The 24107-nt window shown below is 40.8% G+C and overlaps 1 protein-coding gene across 1 annotated transcript; it reads right to left on the bottom strand.

Annotated features, from left to right (window-relative positions):
- Nucleotides 1–4230: 4230 nt before the first annotated feature.
- Nucleotides 4231–19668, bottom strand: BIVM (basic, immunoglobulin-like variable motif containing). The gene is made up of 9 exons (XM_075265342.1): nucleotides 19105–19668; nucleotides 16354–16477; nucleotides 15599–15694; nucleotides 15369–15473; nucleotides 13427–13521; nucleotides 9644–9776; nucleotides 9438–9521; nucleotides 7528–7624; nucleotides 4231–5340 (listed from the first exon to the last, which is right to left on the bottom strand). Exons 1-9 carry the CDS (start codon nucleotides 19568–19570, stop codon nucleotides 5044–5046), a joined length of 1497 nt encoding a protein of 498 aa, XP_075121443.1. The 5' UTR covers nucleotides 19571–19668; the 3' UTR covers nucleotides 4231–5043.
- Nucleotides 19669–24107: the final 4439 nt, after the last annotated feature.

Genomic DNA, 24107 nt, shown 5'->3' with positions numbered 1-24107 from the left:
AGCTTTTGATTTCCTGGCAGTATTTGTGTGATTAATAAATGTTATAATACACTTTTGTAACAAGGCTCCATACTAAGAAATCCTGCACCTCTTTATTCTTTCTCTTACAATGCCATTTATATTATTCCCAGAAAAACACAGTCGGGATTAGGATATTTATATACAGCTGTGTAATATATATAATCTTAAAATCTCAGTCTCTGCTTTCAACCAGTGATATCTCTGGAAATTATACAGATAGCACTGCAAGCTTAGAATCTCCTCATTCATATGACACCAAAAGCAAATGTGTTTGTTTTATAATGTTTGAGATATAACTTTTTGAAGTGACCCTCCCCCACGCTCATTTTCTCTGCATTTTAAATAGCCCCATCCACAGTAACTTTCAGTGAGAGGCAGGAACAGCTCTCCATACTTGAAACCAGGGGAAGAATAAAAAGATGCCGGATTTCACAGAAAGCATCCACAATCTGTTAATAAAGTATATTATGAAATATATTAATTACACAAATACTGCCAGAAAATAAAAAGTTGTTCAAAAGTTTAGTTATGCTTTAAAAGAGTCAGAGCTGCAGTACCCTGTGTTACTGCTACTGAAAGAACAACATTCTGTAGTATGAACCAATGTAAAGGGAAGAAGAGGCTGCCGTACTCGCTTGAGCATCACAGTTCCTTCAAACACCTGATCAGGCAGAGGTGCTGAGAGTCGGACTCCAATCTGTTCTGTCTTCAAGATATGGTCAGCAGTTTCAGAAGTCTGGATTACTCCATTAAAGAGGGCCTTTTGCATCCTCATAGATATGCTGGATAGCACACTGTCGGCTTTCCAGTATGTACCCCAGGACTGGAGATATCAGTGCAGTTAGTTTCAGCATTGATATCTTTCTACTGTCAACAGGGTGGGCCTTATAGGTCTACTAGCCTCTGGGTTTTCTTTATATCAGATTATTTAGCTTAATTTCTTATATTGATCTGTCTGGAGTGGTTTCAAGTCTGCCTTGGGGAGTATACAGTTATCCGATCCCTGTTGACGTGGCGTTAGGCCATTAGCCTCAAGCTAGGATCTTATGCTTGCTCCCTATGAGTTTATTAAGGCAGTGACACTTGTAATTTGCATCCACTACAGGAGATATTGTGGCATGTCTTCTACATAAGGGAGTTGAGGTGTGATATATTATTAGGGACAGTACACTATATACGATCCTTTTTCTACTTACCCTTATTAAGCACTGGTCCATATTTCATACAATACAGTATATGTGAATTTGTTAGCCTGCCACCTTTGGACAGATGCTTTACTATTGTTTGTGCTGCAACCGGCGGCTGTTTGTGAGTGTGATTTGATACACACAGCCCTTCTACATATTTTAGGTCTTTAATCACCAATTTTTCTCTATATATCTTAATAAAAAGTGAAGTTTTACCTTATATTATCTATGGTTACCAAGTGTTGTCCTTCCGTGATTTGTTAGAATTTTGGAAACTGAACATGTATTCTCATAGTGAAGGCCTTATAGGTCAGCATTATCGATGACCATAGACTGTAAGGCCCGTGTTTCTGACAGTGGAGAAATAATGGTGCCGAAACTACAGCACCAATATCTCCAGCAATAGGACGCATATTGGGAAAGCCAACAGTGTACTGAAATCAACTAGCAGTATATAAAACCTCATATCTATGCCACCATAAAAGGTTCTCTTTAAGACCTTGTATATTTTGGAGAAATAACCTATACCACAAAAGCAAGACAGCAGATGGACATATTCTAGCTTCTCTCACTCCAGGCTATCCAGTTGACAAACTGTTGGCCTATGTGAGTACAGCATTTATATTAGTATTTCGTTTAATAAAAATTATGAAAAAAAAATCATGTAATATTTAGTATATTATTTTAATGACAACCATACACCAAGCTTTACTTTTATTATTTCCGTTCTGAAAGAAGGAGACATGTAAATTCATAGTCTTGCATTTTATGGATTTCATAAGAAGAAAAAGAAATAATACAGTATCAAAAGGAAACCGATACAGTAACCAAGTACAACTACAAAAGTAGAAAATAATTTTTTTTTTTTTTTTACTATTGAGTAAAGTCAAGTTTGAGTTCAATAAATAGTTAGATATTCCAGCATAAATACCATACCTAACCAGTTTGGTATGGAAATTACTTTCATGTGGAAAGAGCTATAAAATTCCATATACAAGTCTGTGAATGGAAAAAAACCTGTCTATATCTAGCTGACTGTTCACTCCTTCACCAAATATGTGGGTGAGAAATGAAGATGCCTCTATTCTTTACCAGAAAACCATGCAATTCAATGCCATGCTGTTTAACAATGTCATTATATAGATTATATTCTTTACACACCTAAGCAATTCTGGCCTGGGAACAATCAATGTCACATGAGTTACTATTATATCACAACTGACGGACATGTGCATACCTGCTGTCTGATGAATCACAGTGATGAACTGAGTATACATGAAGTATGACGTCCAGTTACTGTCATTATTCTGCTGCTCACAGCCTGGGATTATTTTACCATTAATACCTGGATTCTGCACTCCAGATTATAGGCATACTGGATGCTTGAATGTGGCTTCCACATGATAGGCAGCAGCAGTAGATCTCTGTATTGTGTACCATACTGCTGTGTCTATTACATAGCTTTACTTGGTGAGATACTACAAACTGTCGACTGTTCATCTCCAATAAAGGCCTGGGATGTATATCACTACACATACCGTCTTTTCTTTCTTTATTTCTCCATCTTTGTGTTGCAATTGAGTCATATGATCACACAATTTAAGGGAATGGTATTGTTGAAAATCATTGCAATACTGGATAAAAATATGAAAATAACCCTTCTAGTTTTTGAAACGAAGGTGTTTTAGCCACACAATGCAAAGCAATGCATAAAGAGCTGAGTGTCTCACTGCTGAAGGATGTCATCTCTGTACACATTCAGCAAGGGAGATGTATAAAGACTGGCATATTCAAAGCCAGTCTTCATATTCCCTTGACTGGTGGAGGGTGTGCCTCATTTATGCCTCTTAAAGTCGCACTGCATCCAAAAATCTGTATGTTCTGGCCCACTACAAAGGTAAATGATGTAAATTGTAGTAAAGATAATCTTCATAATGGTTATCTGCTCGCTCGAGTTCCTCTGCAGACATATGACAAGCAATCAGACTCTGTTTCCCTAATAATTCCAAAGACAGCCTTAAAGGGGTTTTGTCACAGAATAGGGGATAAGTGTTATATTGGAGTCCAACTGTATGGACCCCCAGTGACCAGAAGAACAGGGGCCTGAAAATCCCCCATGGATGCCTCCTACATGTGAATGAAATGCGTGTTCCACAACCTGCACTCATTCACTATTAGATTTTTGTGCTGGAGCAATCTGACACTTATCTCCTGTGGATAGGGAATAAGTGTATCAATGAGAAAAGTCCTTTAATGTAAGTCTGAAAAGGTATGAACAGAGAAACTGACTTCCTTTCCACAAATGATCGGCTTTGTCAGTCTCAGAATGCCAGAAGTGAGTGTATAACACAGAAACAAGGTCAACAGTATGATTATTACTTTCACTACAATTTATATCATGTAGCCAATGGACCAGAGCCTAAAAAGTGCACTTTTGGGTAGTAGTCACTACTACTACTGGCTAATGTGCTTGTGGCATAAAGATTGCACCTCTACAGTGAGTAAGGGAACAGAAAATAGGCAACCTGCCCCTGGAAGTGACATCAGTACAACAACGGGGCTTTGTTGTCTGGCACACGGAAGCCAGTGTGAGCAATGTCAAGCAGAGGCTGGAGCAGTGAAACTTGTCACTACTGGAGCAATGGAAAGCATTGAATGGAGTGTTGAATTGTGTGTCACTATTTAGAATTCTGATGATTGAGTCTAGATTTGGTAGATACCTGGATAATGCTACCTAATGGAGAAAAGCCTACTGTGAATTAGTGGAGTTGTGATTTGGGGTGTATGTGGCTAAGACCCTTATTTCCAATCGATAGTAGTAATGTTACAGCTACAGCATACAAAACATTTTAGACAATTGTATACTTCCAGCTATATGGCAACAGTTTGGGCAAGGCTGTTCTTGTAGCAGAGAAATAGTCTGACCAGAGCCTTGACCGCAATCTGCAGAGAACACCCTAGATGAATGGGATTGCTGATTGGAGCCAGACCTTCATGTCTAACATTGCCCAACATTTTTTTTTTGTCTAAGTAGTTCTAAATTTTCACAGATATTCTAAAATATTGTAGAAAGTCTTCCAGGAAGAGTGAAGGCTGTTATAGCTACAAAAAGGTGTCCATTTCCACATTACGTCCCATGGTTTTGTGTCACAATGCTTATAAACAGTAGGCAGGGTACGATGAACATATGTCCATATACCTTTGATCCCACAAAACCTTTCAATATGTATATCAGAGACAAGAAGGTGTACTCTTGTGTAATTCGGTGTCACAAACACCTTGAGTGTTCTTTAAGACCCTAAATCTTTATGGAACAAGTTGCAACACTTTCAAGGGACTGTTCACCTCAAATTACATCTTTCAAGTAGACAGGTCCCTAAACATTACATGAGCGTCATTGAAGTAGGTAATCTAAAACTAAAGTGACTCTTTGTAATGATGTACGGTATATGTATATATGCCATCATGTGCTCTAATAGCAGAATAACAGTCACAGAAAAAAATGTCTGTCCCACAACCACGTTTTTTTAGGCGTTCTTACATGTCCAAATTTTGACGGCATTAGACACCATGTAGTCATTGAATGCAGTGTGATCTGACATGAGTCCATCAAAACCTATCAGTATTATTCAACTTACACCCATCTTGTGAGATGGTCACAAGACCTGTTGTGATAAATGTGTCACTGATGATTGACTGACTGATATAGGATTGGTAAAAACAATCTGTAGAATGGGGAGGTATATTGGTATACTTCAGGAGCGCATGTTCTCCAGTCCAGCACTATTGCTAAGGGTCATAAAAAGAACACTAGCTTTTTTCAACACCTTTAAGTTTAGTCGGTTCCTTCACCATCTGTGTCACTTTCCGGAGATCCACTACTTCGTCTCTCACTAATATTTCGTATTCTTTTCCATGCAAGCTCTTGCTGAAAACTTGCACTAAATGACCTCCCCAAACGTCCATGCAGTTTCTTTGAGACATTATCTTCACTTTCTGATTTTGGAATTCTTCGTGCATGAGCAGGAGGTTGAGGTTCAGGTCTTAGGTTTCCAAGTTGCAAGGTCCAGGGACCAAATCTTTGCCAGCTGAGTCTCTGAAATGCCAAGAGACAATGAAGATTTCCTCCAGCCTGAAAATCAGGAAATAACATTAAGATACTGAATTATTATTATTATTATTAATACTTTTATTTATATAGCGCCAACATATTCCACAATATTTTACAAATTTTTGGGTTCATGTACAGACAAAAAAGATACATTACAAAGAAATAGTCAATTCACACAATGGGACTAGGATCCCTGCTCACAAGAGCTTACAATCTATGAGGTAGAGGGGGTGACACAAGAAGTAGCAGGGGTGGCTTGCGAGGTAGAGCATTCCAGAGAAGTGGTGCAACTCAGAAGAAGACTCAAATTACATAAAATGTCTAAAAAATTATATTCATGGTTATGTAATAATGGAAATGATAAATTGGATGGAATACAGATAACAACAGATGTGAAAAATACAGACTGTTTGTGTTTTAGCCCACTAGTGACACAGCCTGAAAGAACATTAAGGACACGGAAAAATTTTTCAAAATTGACGTGTCACTTTGTATGGCAATAACAAGGGGTTCTGAGTCTTCTGCCTCTCCGCGGCGAGACCCTTCTTTTTTACTGGACACAAAGTTGGACATGCAGGACTTTGTGTCCGGTTAAAAATAAAACAGTCTCGCCGCGGAGAGGCAGAATACGATTACGGGCGGTCACTTTTCAAATCCATTCAAGTGAATGGGTTTGAAAACTTACTGCTGGGTTTCCGTCTCCTGTCCACTTTCTCTCGGCAGAAGACGGAAACCCGAAAGTGGAGACCAGGCGCAGGTGTGAACCCGCCCTTACATCAACTGGTGTCCGTTTTTTTTGCTTTGTTTCTGCTTTCTGAGCATGAGCATAAAACAACTGACACAAAATAATGGACAGTAACTGATGGCTATTAGAGATGAGCGAACAGTGAAATATTCGAGATTTGTTTTGAGTAGAGCCTCAATATTTGACTACTGTATCGAATATCGAATCCCATTATAGTCTATTGGAAAAAATGCTCGTTTCAGGGGAAACCACTATTCGACTAAAGGAGAGTCACCAAGTCCACGAATAGCAGGAGAGTGTTTAGGAGGAGCGCTGTGTAGTTAAGGCACACGGACCCTATTATAGTCTATGGGGTCCGTGCGCTTTAACTGCACAGTGCTTGCAGTTGCGCTGATAAAAAGTAAGCTTCCTCGTAACCGCAAGCTGCCAGCTCTCCCGACTAGCAAAGACGAGCCTGCGGCAAATCAACGCTGGTTCTGCAGCAGGCTCATCCTTGCTAGTCAGGAGAGCTGGCAGCTTGATGTTACGAGGTAGCTTACTTTTTCTCATAGGAATGAATAGACCAGCATTGATTGGCCTGTGTACAGCATTCGGCCAATCAACGATGGTTCTGTCGGAGGCTCGTCTGTGAGGAGGCGGAGTCTAAAATCGGACCACAATGGAGACTGCTGTGGTCCAATCTTAGACTCACCTCCTCACAGACGAGCCTCCAGCATAACCAGCGTTGATTCGCCGAATGCTGCACACTGGCCAATCAACGCTGGTCAATTAATTCCTATGAGAAAAAGTCAGCTCCCTCGTAACAGCAAGCTTCCAGCTCTCCCACTACCAAGGACAAGCCTGCTGCAGAACCAGCGTTGATTTGCCGAATGCTATACACTGTATAGCATTCGGCCAATCAACGCCTGCTCTGAATCGAATATTTACTGCGAATAGCTAGTAGTATTCAATCGAGTACGAATATTTCGAATACTGTAGTATTCGATCAAATACCTACTCGATTGAACACTACTCGCTCATCTCTAATGGCTATCAGTAACATTGCCCATAGACTTCAATGTTAAAGAATCTGTCTGTCAAGAATCCATTTATTTTCAAACGGACACAAAAGTCCTGGCATGTAGGATTTTTTGTCCACTGGAAAAAAACGGACTTCTAACAAATTGGGTGTAAACAGACATTAACGGACACAAGATAAAATCCCATTGAAATAAATGGAAATTTTAACATATTTCCGATGGTTCAGCTAGTGTCCGTTGCTAACATCTTGTAACGGACAATAACTACGGACATCACCAACGGTAGTGTGAACACCCCCTAAGTCTCTCACCTCAAGTCTGATCTTCTTTAGTAACCTTGAGTATATAACTATGTCAAATCAAAACATGACAATAAGGAAAAGCAATAAGGCAGTTTTGGGCAATCCACTTTGTTCTCCAAATTAAGGGAATAAAAAAACTTACCTTTTTTGTTTTCCTATATTGTAGACCCCTTTCTGTATGTCTTATATCAAAGAATTCAGGGTTTTGTGTATTCAAATCAGTAACAATATCTGCCCACCTAAAACACAACAAAAACTAAAGAATTTAGTAAATGGCTACAACTATGAAATGTTCTAATAGTATGGTTCTATAATAGGCATTTTGTTATACATATACATGTGAAAACTATTTTAAGGGCTTTCTATTTATTGGTGCTTGAACTTTACCGGACTTAGACCTGACTCCCTGGGCTACTGCTAGTCTACATACTGTCTTAAAATTTTGCTACTCCCTGATCAGTCAGATGGCAAGATTTTAGGAGAGATATACGTACATAGAAAAGAGAAGGATTAGGTTCCACAGGTATTAGAGTTCACCCTTTCACTGTGACATCCAAACTACCATCTACATTTAGCAATTTTCTCTATTAAGGGTAATTTAGATAATTTATATTGTATACTGTCTGCTGCAATCCATAGGAAAATGCTAAATCGCATACTTAGTGCAGTTTTCACAAAATAAAAAAGTTGAACATCAATGGCTATGTAGCCCACAAGTTGCATGTTAATCATACCAGTCAAAGAAAATGTATAGACCAGGGATCCTCAAACTGCAGCCTGCGGGCCACATGCGGCCCGCCAAGGACTTCAGTCCAGCCCGCCGACAACGCCGGCAGGCGTGCATTTATAATGAAGCTCCTGGTGAGATCGGGCAAGGCCATGGAGCGCACTTCACTTTACCTATTGGAGGGCGCCGCTCCTGATGTCTGTGTGACTTGCACTGCTCCCGGTGTCTGCCTGTGTCCTCTTGCCACATCGCTTGTATTTGATATAAGGAGGATACAGGAGGCATCGTTCCCGATGTCTGTGCGACCTGCTCTGCCTCTGATGTCCACCTATGTCCCCCTGCACAACGCTTGTGTGTGATGTAAGGAGGATACAGGAGGCACCGCTCCTTATGTCTACTAAAAGGTAGGAGAAGAATAGCCTTTCTTAAGGCTATTCCTACGTGTTATCGAGAAAAAAAATGTGATTTTAATGGTCGAATCCCTTTAAACTATATTTCGGCCCTCCAATGGTCCAAGGGACAGTGAACTGGCCCACTGTTTAAAAAGTTTGAGGACCCCTGGTATAGACCCATCAAAACATAAGTATAATCTGTTTACAGGGCCAGTTTATTAGGGAGCACATCGGATTAGTGATTGATCCTGTTGTTTTTGAGCAGCCATGGATTATATAACAATGATGGGTTAATTATTTAAAGGGATTCTACCACTAAAACACTTTTTTTTCTAGTTACCACGTCGGAATAGCCTTTAAAAAGGCTATTCGTCTCTTACCTGTGGAAGTGCTCTCCGCCGCGCCGTTCGTTCAAAATACCGGTTTGTACCGGTATGCTAATTCGTTCTCTCGCAGCGATGGGGGCGTCCCCATCGCAGGAGCAGCGATGGGGGCGTCCCCATTGCAGCTCGAAAACTCACCGCAGCGCCGCCTCTCCGGTCTTCGGTGTCCTCCCCTTGCCTCTTCAGCGTCTGTCGGACGCCTGCGCAGTATGCTCTCTGTTCGGCGAAGATTGCTGAACGTACTGCGCATGCGCGAAAGTGCGGTGCCCGCACTATGGCTGACAGTACACTGAAGAAACAAGGGGAGGACACCGAAGACCGGAGAGGCGGCGCTGCGGTGAGTTTTCGAGCTACAATGGGGACGCCCCCATCGCTGCGAGAGAACTCATTAGCATACCGGTACAAACCGGTATTTTGAACGAACGGCGCGGCGGAGAGCACTTCCACAGGTAAGAGACGAATAGCCTTTTTAAAGGCTATTCCGACGTGGTAACTAGAAAAAAAAGTGTTTTAGTGGTAGAATCCCTTTAATAGTAAGTATGTAACATACTTTTTACAGTGAATTGTTGGATGCTTCCGGCTTGGCTCTCCAATTAATATCCAATATTCTACTTCATGTTGAAACAGCTGACCCCTAAAGTGGAAATAAACACTATTAAGACATGCACCAAAAAGCGACAGTAAAACTAAAGTATGGCCACATCCCAATAGATGATCACAGCTTGAATCCATAGCCAGCTAAGTTTAGACACTTACCTGTAGGCTTTACAGGCCCTTACTGGGGTGGCTTCAAATCCAATAGGGCAAAAATAATGATTCTGGCAGTGATAAATATAGGCCATTGAATCATCTTTCAAGCCTTGAGTTAACTTTGACAACGCGCCAACAGCTGAAAGCACAGATTGGAAGCCAGGTCAGATTAATTATTAAAGTGTAACAAATAGGACACTACAGTCACGAACAGCAAAGCCTTTATGTGTATCTATGCACGCACAAATATAAATATTTTATAGAATTTACTATTCTCCCTGTTCAGACACAAATTTACATTGTTAATATTTCTGAGAATGGTCATAGAAGTAAATAGCATTCCTGCCAGTTTAAAAAAATGCTTGGAGATTCAATTATGTACTTTGTCTTTGCTTGACAAGTTGCCAAAATTTCTACTGGGAACTGCTTGTATTATTAATTTTTCAGTAAACTGGACCAATATGAACTACAATACACTTCCTCAATCTAGTGGCCATTAAGTTTTCCAGTCTCCTGAATGGCAAGTCAGGGGCGTTCATACTACCGCTGCTGTCCACCCAGGGGTTTCTATCCTAAACCCCGGGAAAACTGGACAGGGGACAGCTTGCAGGCGGTTAGCTTTAAAACACATTCATTTTAATAGGATTTAAAGCTAACCGCCGTGTCTGTATGTAGCCTCTCAGCTTGGAAACCGTTTTTTTTACATGGGCATCTTAAAGATGCAGCAGATTTCTCATCTTATTATCTATCAAGAGCCACTGGGATAAGCCGCTGTCTGACTATCACTAAATGTGGGCTAATGCGTGAAACTGCCTCAATGAGTGAGAAGGAAATAGGGACACAGAAAATGGTAGTTATATAGAATGATAAGAAGGGAAAAAAGGACAGAAGGAGGGTACTCTTACATATGAGAGTGTGCCAATATAACAATGCAAAATAGAAAAGAAAAATGGGGGCACTCACCCAGGCGTATTAAAACAACTTAACTCTTTATTGTAAGCCCATCTTCATAAAACCACATAGGAAGAGAGGAGTGCATACATATAGTGAAAAGGCAACGACCGTTACGCACATGGAATGTGCTTCTTCAAGCCTAGTATACACTCTTACATACATGTACATACACGTTTTAATACGCCTTGGTGAGTGCCCCCCATTTTTTCTTCTATTGTTGGATTGTTTTACAGGGATGTAGAGCACAACCCGTATAGGCGCTAGCTCATAATCTTCCACTTGCACTTTTCTGATTCAGAATGTGGTTTTATTGTTGCAATTTTTGCTAGATAACAGTAGTGCCACCTGTTTTTTCTTCTTCTTTTTCTTCATCCATCTTTACTTGTGCCAATGAAATAACCATTATTAGATAAATAAATGAAAAACTGAATTCCCAAAATGTACATGTTAAACTAAAAAAGCAGGTATCCCGCATATATGGTCACTAAGGGAATTTGCAGATAGAGTGCCCCACTGTACCACCAAGAGGGACTGACACTCAGTGTTGTGTCATAATCATCTCAAGTGTCATGTATAGAAAATCGGATTGAGTCTCCTTTTGTATTCCTATCTTATTTGTATAGAACTGCAATAGATAGACCATTAATTCAGGTCTCTTTTTATGTGTACAGATGCCTCTCCTGTGGGATCAAAGTCCTATATTGACCAAACTAATGTATAGGAAGAGAAATATATGTACATTTACTGCCAAGAGTCAGCTGTATATTTATGTGGTATTGCAAATGTTCAAAAAGCTGCTTCCAGAAGGACTCGATAAATGTATGTAGAGACATATAGAGACCTTAGAGCTATAATATACTGATCGGCATATAACAGCCAAAGAGATATATATGGAGCAAAGATATAGGCTCCAAGATTAAGCTAACTATCGCTCCCACTCTGTGTAGGTAATGTAAACCACTATGCTCAGAGCGGAGTCCTATACCTAAGCAGCAGTGTTAGCTTTTGCACGGTCAGTTTTGATCCTGATGCTGTGTGCCTCAACTGTGAATGCATCTCCACTTACATGAAATCACACTGAAGGGTTATGGCAGTATCAGACTCTGTCAACTGGCTGGACCCCCACAAATCAGCAATTTACTCTTTATTGACAACATTATTTATTATTTATTATGCTTACTTGTATAGCGCCATCATATTCCACAGCGCTTTACAGACATTGACAGTCACTGTCCCATATAGGGCTCACAATCTACAAAACATTGGTAACGAGCTGATATATGATGGTGATGTATAAATAAGCAAAATAAATAATATCCTGTGGACTGGAGGTAACTTGTTATGCCAAGAATACCTCTTTTAATGCTGACGTGGTTTTTGCAGGATACCACATAGCCATTAACTAGAAACCTTCAAAAAGCAATCAGTTTGTTATACATTAATGAAATACTGCGGCTGCTGGCAGAGCGTCTCAGATACATCATGACTGAATCATGAGATCATAGCCTCGGAGTTATTTCTGAGCAGGTGGCGGCTGTAAAATAGGGCCATAGATGATGCAGGCAGAGATCCTGTGCCACCACCACAGAAGCACCATAACAAGGGCTTACGGGAAATGTATAATTTCTACAATGTACTTTTATGGTGCAGGAGGAGATAAGCTGACATAATTTAAATACCTTGGCTATATGACGTATAATAATATAGTTGGCACCTGGTAGTCATGGTGCAATGTCAGCACTATAACTATATGCTAAGAGTGATGTAAACAAGATATGTATAGCAAGAATGGAGCTGGTTCGAAAAAAAGCACATTTAGGATGAGCCTCAGATTGTAACCTTATAAATCTCATAGAAAATCCAAACTCACGAGGCAGTAAAGGATTGCTCTGTGTGAAAGACAGTTTTGGAAAAAATATGCAAATCTGTTTTCCAATATGTAAAATTGCATATTTTTCCCATAATCCCCCAGTGGAGCAAAAAAGGCATTTGTAAGTCTCCTTACGCCTGAGAAAGTGATCTCTTCATAAGGAGAGATATTATCCCCAGAATAGTTTTGGAGTAATACATTTAGCAGGATGTAAGTAGTGAAGACTAAAAACACTCATAAAATTGAGCTATACTATGAAGATACCAGAATTAAACTGATTTGTATGCGCTTGTATCCCACTTCTATTCAGGTCAATTACCTAGCATTTGACTTCAAGTGATTTTCCCACTACGATAAGTGATGGCATATTGCTAGAATATTTTTTATGCTTTTTCACGATCTAGGTTGACATTTGCACTGCTATCAAACCATATTTTTTGCATGAAAATTAAAAAGGGTGGTCTAGCTAATAGGTCCTCATATCATTCACACTGTCTCAAAGGATACGATTCCATCTTTTTCAACTTCTACAACAATACTTTTACTCTATGCTCTGGAAGTAAATAATGTAGGTTAGCGTTCCATAAATCCAAACAGATACATGTGAAAAAAACATGCCAATGTTTTTGTGCTGTGGTTTTGATGCATTTGGAACAGGAGATATTTTCAAATAGTCCAAATGACTTTCCACAAGAATCCAGCATGTAGTTATATAAAACATAGCTTTTAATTAAGCAGAATTTGTTTCCTTGTAAAATTCCATTGGGATAAAGATAGACAAAGATGATAAAACACACAGTGAATCTCTTATGAGCTACACAATATACAGTTCTTTATTCATAGCATTAGTGTACTACTAAACTATGCCAGTTAGGCCATGCTAGGGTTTCAAAGCTACAGCGATCCTAAATTACCATATTTGCATTGTCATTTTGTGCTGTCGTTTAATAGCAGCGTACACTCACCAGACTCTCCTGCAGTCTTATTCTTCCCATGCGGTTTGTAAAGGACATAGGAACACCCTTTGACATGAAAATGATCATTGATTTGCCTGAACCATCTAAAAATCAAAGAGAAAATATGTATTTAGGGTTGAAATGCAAATAATGCAAAATGCAAATTAAAGAAGAATATCTATGTGTCCATCACTTTTGACAAACATGTAAACTACATGCCTAAACATTAACTAAACCTTCAGACAACTTTTGTTTTCTGGCAGTATTTGTGTCATTAATACATTTTGTAATATATCGTATATGCTCTAGTATAAGCCAACCCATATATAAGTCGAGGCCCCTAATTTTACCAAAAAAAACTGAGAAAACTTTTTGACTCGAGTATAAGCCTAGGGGGGGAAATGCAGCAGCTACTGGAAAACTTCAAAAATTAAAATGGTCGGAATTTTTGGGTGCAGTAGTTGCTGGGTGCTGGGGAAGGGGAGGGGGTGTTTTGGTTGTCTGTCTGCCCCTTCCCTGAGCTTGAGGACTGGGGTTTTTTCTCCCCCACTTGGAATTCAGCCTGGCTGAATATAGGGTATCTGCAGTGCTCCTATTAAACCCCTTCCCAACGGAACAGGAGCACTGCAGATACCCTGTATTCAGTAGACCGGGCACTTTCAGACACAGGGATACCTAATGTGTTTGTGTTTCACAGTCATTTTTACTTTTATATGTATTCTAGGGAAAGGAGTGATTTAGAACTTTTATTTACTTTATTTTTTTATTATATTTTTAAAGCTTTTTTTTAAAAACTATTTTATGGGAGATTCTATACATTTTTGCATGGATTTCCTCCCATACTACAAAGACATACTGATAGGAAAAAAATGTACACTGTGATCCCTATATGGGGCTCACAATCTACATTTAAAAAAAAAAGTGACATGCCCTTTCCTCAGGCGGATTCCACGGACGTCTGCCTGAAGACACTCCTGACTAGGCCCATTCATTTGGGCCTAATCTGGAGCGGAGTGCCTTCGACTGGATGCCGGTGCGGTGCACTGCACCGGCATCCAGTCGCGGCTACCGTTTTTTTGGTCCAGAATCTGAGGCTACACTAAATATTTTCTACATTGTAACATCAAGTGGCTGCTATGACTTTATGGACTGTGCCAGTAATTAAGACAGTTGCTCATTAATTATCACAACTAAGTTCCTCCCCCATTAGTTAAAAAAAAAAAATCAGTGAGAAATTTTGCATCATAAGCCAAACTAAGTCCGGGCTCACATTTGCGTTCAGGGAGTCCGTTCCTTTCTCTACATGAAGAACGCGGAGATAAAAGTCCAGCAAGCAGCACATTTCTCTCCGCATGTTTCGTGAGGAAGTCGAGTGGAAACCACACAGACCCCATTATAGTCTATGGGGTCCTTGGGTTTCCTAAGATAACCGCTTTTTTATGCAGATTTGGTTTCCGTTCGGGGGGTCCACAGAAAGCCATTCACAGATGTCAACTGGGCCATACATAAACAGATTTTCTGGGACCTCTCATCATTAATCTCCAGTTAGTATCCTGCAGTGGAGTAGTCAGCATTGTAACATAATCTTGCCTATATTGTAATCTCTAGACAAAGCTGCTCTGTTGTTGGGGCAAGCACAGACTACAGCTGTGTCCTAATAGGGACTGGGCAGAAAACTTCTAATGTCAATATTCAAGTGAATGCAAATGCAAAGGCATGCAGATGCCCATGGCTAACCAAAAGCTGATTTTTTAATTATTTTAGTGTCTCTACAAGAGAGAACTAGTGGAACTTTCAAAGATATTATATTGACTATAAGCAACATTAAAGAAGTACAGTGCATTCTGTACTAATAACCCTAGAATTATTTATTGTAATAGCTACCCTGAGTAGAGGAGAAGGTAACTTGCATACTACTGTATGAGGCAGTAACGCTGTGGCAAGGACCTACCTCATCAAAGTTGTATTTCCAGTGAAGGGACCAAAACGAATTTCTTCAAAAGGTGGCTGAAAACCCAGAATATGCAAAGCTTCTTCTTGAGTTAGTGGTGGAAGACTTTGTAAAATTAAAAACAAAATGCGGTTTTGATCAAAATAAACAGGATGTACTTCTTATCAATATGACAAACCCAAAATGACAATTTTCCACAGCTTACACCCAATAATACCCATCAACAGTACCTTCCTGATCCCAGAGTGCTGTACAGGAAGTTCCAGCAGGATACCAGAGATGAGATGCCACATGATGTCTTATACTGGGGTCGGCTGATACAGTACCTTTACAGACAAGCAGAAAACCTTTTATAACATGTGTATACACAGAAAACAAACAAATAGAGACAAATATAGCATAACATAAATATATATTGCTGATTCATACTATGCTTGGTAAAATCAAGAAGTAGATTACAGGTTGTTATAACTCTTGGAGTAACATCCGAGTGCATTCCATGGTACATTCATGTCTATGGGGGCTTCCTATACGTTCTGTTCCAATAACACTGAGCAGTATGTGTTTGTAGAATGGGAGGAAATCCACGCAAACATGGGAAGAACATACAAACTCCTTGCAGATGTTGTTCCTGGCAGAATTCGAATCCAGGACTCTGCAAGGCTGCAGTGCTAACCACTGAGCCACCGTGTTGCCCCCTTTTTTTTTCTATTTTTTTTTTAATTCTCTACTTCCTGTTCACACCTCTCTGTTTCCTCTCCATAAATGTTTATAGGCACAATACATGAGTGACATGACTTGCAAATCATGTAACTAATCCAGATATGTAGGTAAATATAAATATATATTTATGATGTCAATTAGAAGTTAGGCGGGGAGGGGGTTTAATTTGGGGATTAATTTTCAATTTATGCCAGACAACCCCTTTAGAATGAAATACATTTTTATCTGTTTGTCAACTGTAGCAACAATGCATGGTGCGTACCATCTCCGAAGATCGAGAACCTTCCGTTGTTTGATGTCATCCACAATAAAGTGTTGGCTACAGTCTCTCAATGGCTTCACCTTTCTATCTGGTTTCTTCTTAGAGACTTGTTTATTAACCACTCCTACATCAAGCATAAAAACAGTGATTCCATAAAAATACAATGATATATTAAAAGTAACATATAAAACAATGAAACTGACATCTGGAAAACAAAAACTCTGTATGTCTGAATTACAGGATCTGTACAACTTTTGATTTTCTGGCAGCATTTGTGCATTAATAGATTTGCAATATACCTTATTAATAGAGATGAGCGAACACTAAAATGTTCGAGGTTCGAAATTCGATTCGAACAGCCGCTCACTGTTCGAGTGTTCGAATGGGTTTCGAACCCCATTATAGTCTATGGGGAACATAAACTCGTTAAGGGGGAAACCCAAATTCGTGTCTGGAGGGTCACCAAGTCCACTATGACACCCCAGGAAATGATACCAACACCCTGGAATGACACTGGGACAGCAGGGGAAGCATGTCTGGGGGCATAAAAGTCACTTTATTTCATGGAAATCCCTGTCAGTTTGCGATTTTCGCAAGCTAACTTTTCCCCATAGAAATGCATTGGCCAGTGCTGATTGGCCAGAGTACGGAACTCGACCAATCAGCGCTGGCTCTGCTGGAGGAGGCGGAGTCTAAGATCGCTCCACACCAGTCTCCATTCAGGTCCGACCTTAGACTCCGCCTCCTCCGGCAGAGCCAGCGCTGATTGGCCGAAGGCTGGCCAATGCATTCCTATGCGAATGCAGAGACTTAGCAGTGCTGAGTCAGTTTTGCTCAACTACACATCTGATGCACACTCGGCACTGCTACATCAGATGTAGCAATCTGATGTAGCAGAGCCGAGGGTGCACTAGAACCCCTGTGCAAACTCAGTTCACGCTAATAGAATGCATTGGCCAGCGCTGATTGGCCAATGCATTCTATTAGCCCAATGAAGTAGAGCTGAATGTGTGTGCTAAGCACACACATTCAGCACTGCTTCATCACGCCAATACAATGCATTAGCCAGTGCTGATTGGCCAGAGTACGGAATTCGGCCAATCAGCGCTGGCTCTGCTGGAGGAGGCGGAGTCTAAGGTCGGACCTGAATGGAGACTGGTGTGGAGCGATCTTAGACTCCGCCTCCTCCAGCAGAGCCAGCGCTGATTGGCCGAATTCCGTACTCTGGCCAATAAGCGCTGGCCAATGCATTCTATTAGCTTGATGAAGCAGAGTGTGCACAAGGGTTCAAGCGCACCCTCGGCTCTGATGTAGCAGAGCCGAGGGTGCACAAGGGTTCAAGTGCACCCTCGGCTCTCCTACATCAGAGCCGAGGGTGCGCTTGAACCCTTGTGCAGCCTCGGCTCTGCTACACCAGAGCCGAGGGTGCGCTTGAACCCTTGTGCACACTCTGCTTCATCAAGCTAATAGAATGCATTGGCCAGCACTGATTGGCCAGAGTACGGAATTCGGCCAATCAGCGCTGGCCAATGCATCCCTATGGGAAAAAGTTTATCTCACAAAAATCACAATTACACACCCGATAGAGCCCCAAAAAGTTATTTTTAATAACATTCCCCCCTAAATAAAGGTTATCCCTAGCTATCCCTGCCTGTACAGCTATCCCTGTCTCATAGTCACAAAGTTCACATTCTCATATGACCCGGATTTGAAATCCACTATTCGTCTAAAATGGAGGTCACCTGATTTCGGCAGCCAATGACTTTTTCCAATTTTTTTCAATGCCCCCGGTGTCGTAGTTCCTGTCCCACCTCCCCTGCGCTGTTATTGGTGCAAAAAAGGCGCCAGGGAAGGTGGGAGGGGAATCAAATTTTGGCGCACTTTACCACGCGGTGTTCGATTCAATTCGAACATGGCGAACACCCTGATATCCGATCGAACATGTGTTCGATAGAACACTGTTCGCTCATCTCTACTTATTAACAAATAGTGTCTCCTTTCTGTGAAATCCTTTATTTTCTGGATTACTTTCCTTGTTTCTCTGTTGAGAGCTGTAACCAGCTCCTCACTATGTGCAATGATGTTCAGTTGCCATTGCAGCTGGGAGCCTATTGAAGGCTACCAGGTTTGCCATTGCCATAGTTCTATTACCTGCTGCCATAGACAGTGTGTAAAAAATTTAAATTTGGGTCTATTTCGAAAAAAAACAAAACACGGAGTTATCCTATTTTCTTACGTGCTTCATTTTTAAGGTATGGTATAAAAAAAGTAACACATTGCACTTGTAATATAACTGTGGCTCCTACCATAGTGTATACCCCTGCAGGTTGAGAATCACTGTCATAGTCTCTAGTGAAATCCCTGTGCCCAAGCTATGGCAAGGTTGTCAAGGTAACAGATTGCTGCCCCCGGATTTTGCTTTGAGAGATGGCGATTCAAGTCAGCATGGTGCCTGCACACTGCCACTCTTCAGATGACTCAGTCACATTTGACGAAGGCATCTGAAGAGTTAATGCGTGCCTTTAGAGAGGACACTGATCAAGGGCATTGCTGCTATGTATGTAAAACAGCAGTGACCTAGCGAATATTGTGCCCGCTCAGCTCCTGAGTGGGAACAATAGTTATAGGCTTGACATCTACAGGTATAACAGGAAGGAGTTAAACATGTTTAACATCAAAACTTATAATCTATAGACTATTTTTATGACACCATTTGTTTACCACAAATGCTACATTTTTCTGCATAGTTACCTGGTTTGGTCTTTAGCTTTGTAGTCATTGTGTTGAAGTCAGATGTGTCAATTTCCCAGGCAAGAGGAAGACTCCCAAGATCACTAGACAATGAATCCAAATTTGTGTCTTCATTATATACACTATCTGACCCACTAGGCTGGAGATCAATGTAATTCAATGTATTGTTCAAGGCAGGTTTATCTTGCGAGCTAGAACTACTCACTGAGCTTGGAGATTTGCACAGCGATGTGGCTTGGTTTAAGAATGCATAGTCTGAACAGACAGTATAGAACTTTTCCCTTGTGTGAGTCACTGGACATCCCCAAGGATAATTTCGTTCTCCACTAGAACCTAGGTTTGCAGAATCACTCACATTGAAGGACTTTACATTTTCTTGTATGTGATTTCCTGGAGACTTCCCTTTGGACTTGTGCTCGTTGCTGGAGGTACCATTAGCTTCTCTGTCTGCCTCTACGTTAGGCATTGAATGAAGAGGCAAGAAGGAGGTTACCAAAGGCTTGAGGTCAATAGATATTCCTTCAGTGGGTATTTTTTCATATGATAAGCTTCATACTGAATGGAATACCTGTAAGATATTATTTTTATTTTATTACATCTGTTCAGGACTTGTAGAAATATCCTAGAAAATGTACTTTTAGTTTACCTAGTAAAGAAATGTGTTATTGGACTAATGAGAACCACTGGTCTAAATAAAAGCATTTCACTTCCCGCAGCGCTTTAAACAGAAAGTTCAGAGTTTTCCTCCGCAGATTTTCTGTAACAATTATATCTACAGGAAAACTGGCGCCATTTCCATAGATATAATTGACATGCTATGATTTCCAGAAATGCGCCAGTTTTGGAAATCGCGATGTATATGTACCGTGGTTTTTACTGTAAAGTGAGCATGGGATTCACTTGAATCCCATCCACTTTGCCTGTGCTGCAAATAGCGGCGTTTCCAGCCTGTTCGGCCTAGGCCTAAGGGCCTGATCACACAGCGGAAAAGGGTTCTCCACGCGGCTAGTGGGAAAAATTGCTAGTGAGAAAAATAAGTGAGCAAACCCGATTGAAATGAATGGGAGCCTTTTTGCAGGAGGATTTTGAGGCGGATTCCGCTTCAAAATCCACATGCAAAAAATTCTGTGAACATACCCTAAAGCTGGGGCCCCACGGGCCGGAAACGCCGCAATTTGCCAACGGTGGAAATGCCACGGGAAAAATTGTGGTGTTATGCAGTAACTGCAAAGTCGATGGGACTCATGCGACTCCCATGCTAAAGCGCTGCAAAAGAACCCGGGCGTGAATACATTGCGTTTTTTTCTGCAGCGCTTTTAAGAGAAAGTTCACAGACTTTTCCTCTGCGGACTTTCTCTTAACAGTATATCTACGGGAAAGCCGCCGGCGTTTCCGTAGATATAATTGACATGCTGCGATTTGCAAAGCCGCAATGGCTTTGCAAATCGCATCGTGTTCGAGCTCTGATTTCTTCTGCAAAGTGGGGATGGGATTCGCATGATTCCACTTTGCCTGCACTGTACAAAGCTACGATTTTTCCCGCAGCGTTTACGTCCCGTGGGGCCCCGGCCTTAAGTGTATTACAAAATAACATAAGCTAACTTAAGGCCCACATACACATAAAAATTAGCTGAACCCATTTATTTTGGCAGGACCAACTGACTATCGAAACTGTATGTTAAGATCCTGATATTTCCCCAGTAGACGATGTCACTTGAAGGAAGGAAACGGCAAGCTAAATTCTATCATCCTGCTTATTCATGCTTATCATGCTTATTCCCCCAGGAGACTAGTCACTGCAAGAGATGTCTGTCAGTGGCTTATAAGACTTTTCCCCTGAAAACATGCATTTTCTATCAGTTCTTTTCATAGTCATAGGTAATCTGTTTCACCCAGCATAGGCCTGGGTTTAGGTACTTCATCCCATTATGAAGTTCACTTACTGCCTTTACCTTAGGCCGGGGCCCCACAGGACATAAACGCCGCAATTTGCCTGCAGCGGAGACGCTTGTGGGAAAAATCGCGTTTTAGGGTGCATGCACACTACGTAACGCCGGGCGTGTATGAGAGCCGTACACGCCGGCGTTACAGCAGACTGCCGAACACAATGGGAAGTGTTCGGCAGTCTGCTGTAATGCCGGCGTGTACGGCTCTCATACACGCCCGGCGTTACTCAGTGTGCATGCACCCTTACAGTGCAAGCAAAGGGGATGGGATTCATGTGAATCCCCTGCGAATCCCATGCCCACTTTGCAGAAAAAAACGCAGTGCGGACACGCTGCAATTTGCAAATCGCAGCATGTCAATTATATCTACGGAAACACCGGAGGCTTTCCCATAGATATAAGGGTCAGTGCACACAGAGTTTTTTGGCGCTGATTTTGATGCTGAATATGCCTCAAAATCAGCCATCAAAGAAAGCCTCCCAATTGAGCTCTATTGGGAGGCTTTTTTTGGAGGCTGATTTTGAGGGGGATTCAGCCCAAAATCAGTGTGAATGGACCCTAATTGTACCAGAAATTCTGCAGAGGAAAATGCCGCAAACTTTCTGTTAAAAGCACTGCGGAAAGAACCACAGTGTGTTCATGCCGCAGTTCTTTCCGCAGCGCTTTAGCGCTGCGATTACGGCCCGTGAGGTCTTAGCCTTATAGTAGCCCAGTAGACCTGTGGTTTGCTTCCTCACTTTCTAGAATACTGCACTGTTTGTTGCTTTATGCTCGACCAACTTATTACATAATTAAGAAATGTGTTTGGAATATTCCTGGCCTCTTCAAGTACTGATCGGCTCACAGCTTTGTTTAAATGGTTTATTTCTCCAAGACTGGAATTCAGTAGTTTATTACTGATCCACAGTACCTATTGTTTTAGAGGGGTTGTCTAGGAATTTTTATTTATGGCCCCCATAGATATCAGCTGTTCAATACCTCTCCTGACACTTACTATACAAACTGCACAGAGTTAGATGAAGATGGAACCTTGCCCTGTATAGTGGCTGGCCACTGACAACGCAGTTCAGCTATAATGGAAGTCGAAATTCCTGGACAACCACTGTCCAACCTCAGGTGTCTGAAATTTTAATGATCTCACCCTGTGGTTTATATCCTCTAATTATTTCATCTTATTTTAATCTTTGTTCTATCATAATTATAATAAATATCTAACCATAATATTTTAACAATTTTACTGTAAAGTAAGGTTTAATTTACATTTGCTTAATTTAAGTCCATTGTTATGATTTATCAAGGAGCAGAACAATAGACTGAAAAGCTAATTTAATGATGGATGCAGTTGGAGCACATCCTGTCTGCATCTATCATCATTCACTGAAGCTTTCTTGCTTTATCTTCTATCTGAAAAGTAACCAAACAAGATGAAAGAAAATTCCATCTTGTTTCTACATTAGAGTGAAAGATGACTGATGTAGACAGAATGTGCTTCATCTGCATCCATTATTGTATTAGTTTTTCAGTTTGTTGATCCTATGATGAATAAGACCAACAAATTTAAAATAAGAAAATGTGAACTTCGCTTTAGTATTATAATGGGAGTAAATGATTGGATATGCTCCTGTGTAATTTAGTACAGGTCATTGTGCTTGGAGGATGATGAATAGGTTTATCTCATAACATAATTCCCACATAGCAGAGTCATAACTAGGATTTTCTGAACAGTTCCTAGTTCCTGATTCAGGGGCATATGAGAGCATACCGTACTAGACCTGCATTTTCTATCCACACTTACAGCATTCCTGTTTAAAATTTGGAAAGTTCTACCCTAGAGGGACATTAAATAGTCTATATGGTCTGTTCTATGTGTTCCATCTGTTTGAGGCTAAGGCCCCACATGACGTCCTGCAGCAAAAAAGTGCTGCGGGAAAAACCGTGGCGGAAATGCATCTCGTTTCTTTCTGTAGCGCTTTTGACACAATGTTTGCAGATTTTTCCTCTGTGGACTTTCTGCTTCAATTATACCTATAGGAACATGCCTACCTGGCATTTCTGTAGGTATAATTGACATGCTACGATTTCCAAAACCACAATGGTTTTGGAAGTTGCCGCATGTCCGCAGCGCGTGTTGTAATGAAGTGGGGAAGGGATTTGCTTTTTTTTCTGTGGCGAGTCTGCCGCGCTGCATTTTACAGTCATGTGGGGCCCTGGCCAATAGGGGTTTTCCAGGCTTATCAATTGAGGACCTATTCTTAAGTCATAAGTCATCAACTGAAGAACTCAGCAGGTGTACAACACCTGACAACCTCTCACCTATCAGTTGTTTGAAATGACTGCAGCATTAGAATGAGCAGTGTGACCTCTTCTACATTGTACAGAGGTTATGCTTAGTATCACTGCTCAGCCTCATTCCCTTGAAAAGGTCTGAGCTGGAAAATGCCATGTTACTGACAAACCTGTCATAGCCTAGCAAGCAAAAGCAGAGCCTCTATCGCTTTAAAGAGATGTTCCATAGGGATCCTGTATGTTGAACCCTTAAGGATAGGTCATTAATTGTTATACATGAAAAAAAACCTTTGAAGTTCTCAAATCAAACTTGTCCCCTTCATTTTTCATTCTTCTTCTAATAAGAGATAAGGGGTTTGCCTTTTAAATGCAGTGAGATATTCAAGTTTCGCTCATCCCCTTCATCTAGGTCAGATCTCACCTGGCTATCAATGTGCAGATACTAGCAGATATAACTTATGTGTATAGCTTAGTTTTTTGTTAAAGGGGCTCCATCATTAGATTTTCTGATTTTTGGATAAACATATGCTTGAATAGCCTTTAAAAAGACTATTCAGGTGCTGCCAATAGTTTCCTTATATATATTTTTACATTTTATTTATATAGCCCAACATATTCCGAAGCACTGTACAATTTGTAAGGTTCAAGTATAGACAAAAATATACATACATAAAGAAATTTATAAAGAAATAGTCACTTCAAACAATGGGGCTAAGGGCCCTGCTTGCAAGACCTTACACAGAGAGGGTGAAACAGTATCTTGTTTATCAC

The sequence above is a fragment of the Leptodactylus fuscus genome, chromosome 2 (genome assembly GCF_031893055.1).
Source record: "Leptodactylus fuscus isolate aLepFus1 chromosome 2, aLepFus1.hap2, whole genome shotgun sequence".
NCBI lineage: Eukaryota > Metazoa > Chordata > Amphibia > Anura > Leptodactylidae > Leptodactylus > Leptodactylus fuscus.
Note: the sequence above shows the minus strand (reverse complement) of the source record. Positions and strands in the feature narration are given on the sequence as shown.

Excerpts from the sequence above, each read along its gene's own strand:
- BIVM (XM_075265342.1), bottom strand. The coding sequence starts at position 19,570 with ATGCCTAACGTAGAGGCAGACAGAGAAGCTAATGGTACCTCCAGCAAC. Across the intron at positions 13,522-15,368 it reads GGAAATACAACTTTGATGAG|ATGGTTCAGGCAAATCAATG; the intron begins GTAGGTCCTTGC and ends TTTGATTTTTAG. Across the intron at positions 9,522-9,643 it reads AGGGCCTGTAAAGCCTACAG|GGGTCAGCTGTTTCAACATG; the intron begins GTAAGTGTCTAA and ends TTTCCACTTTAG.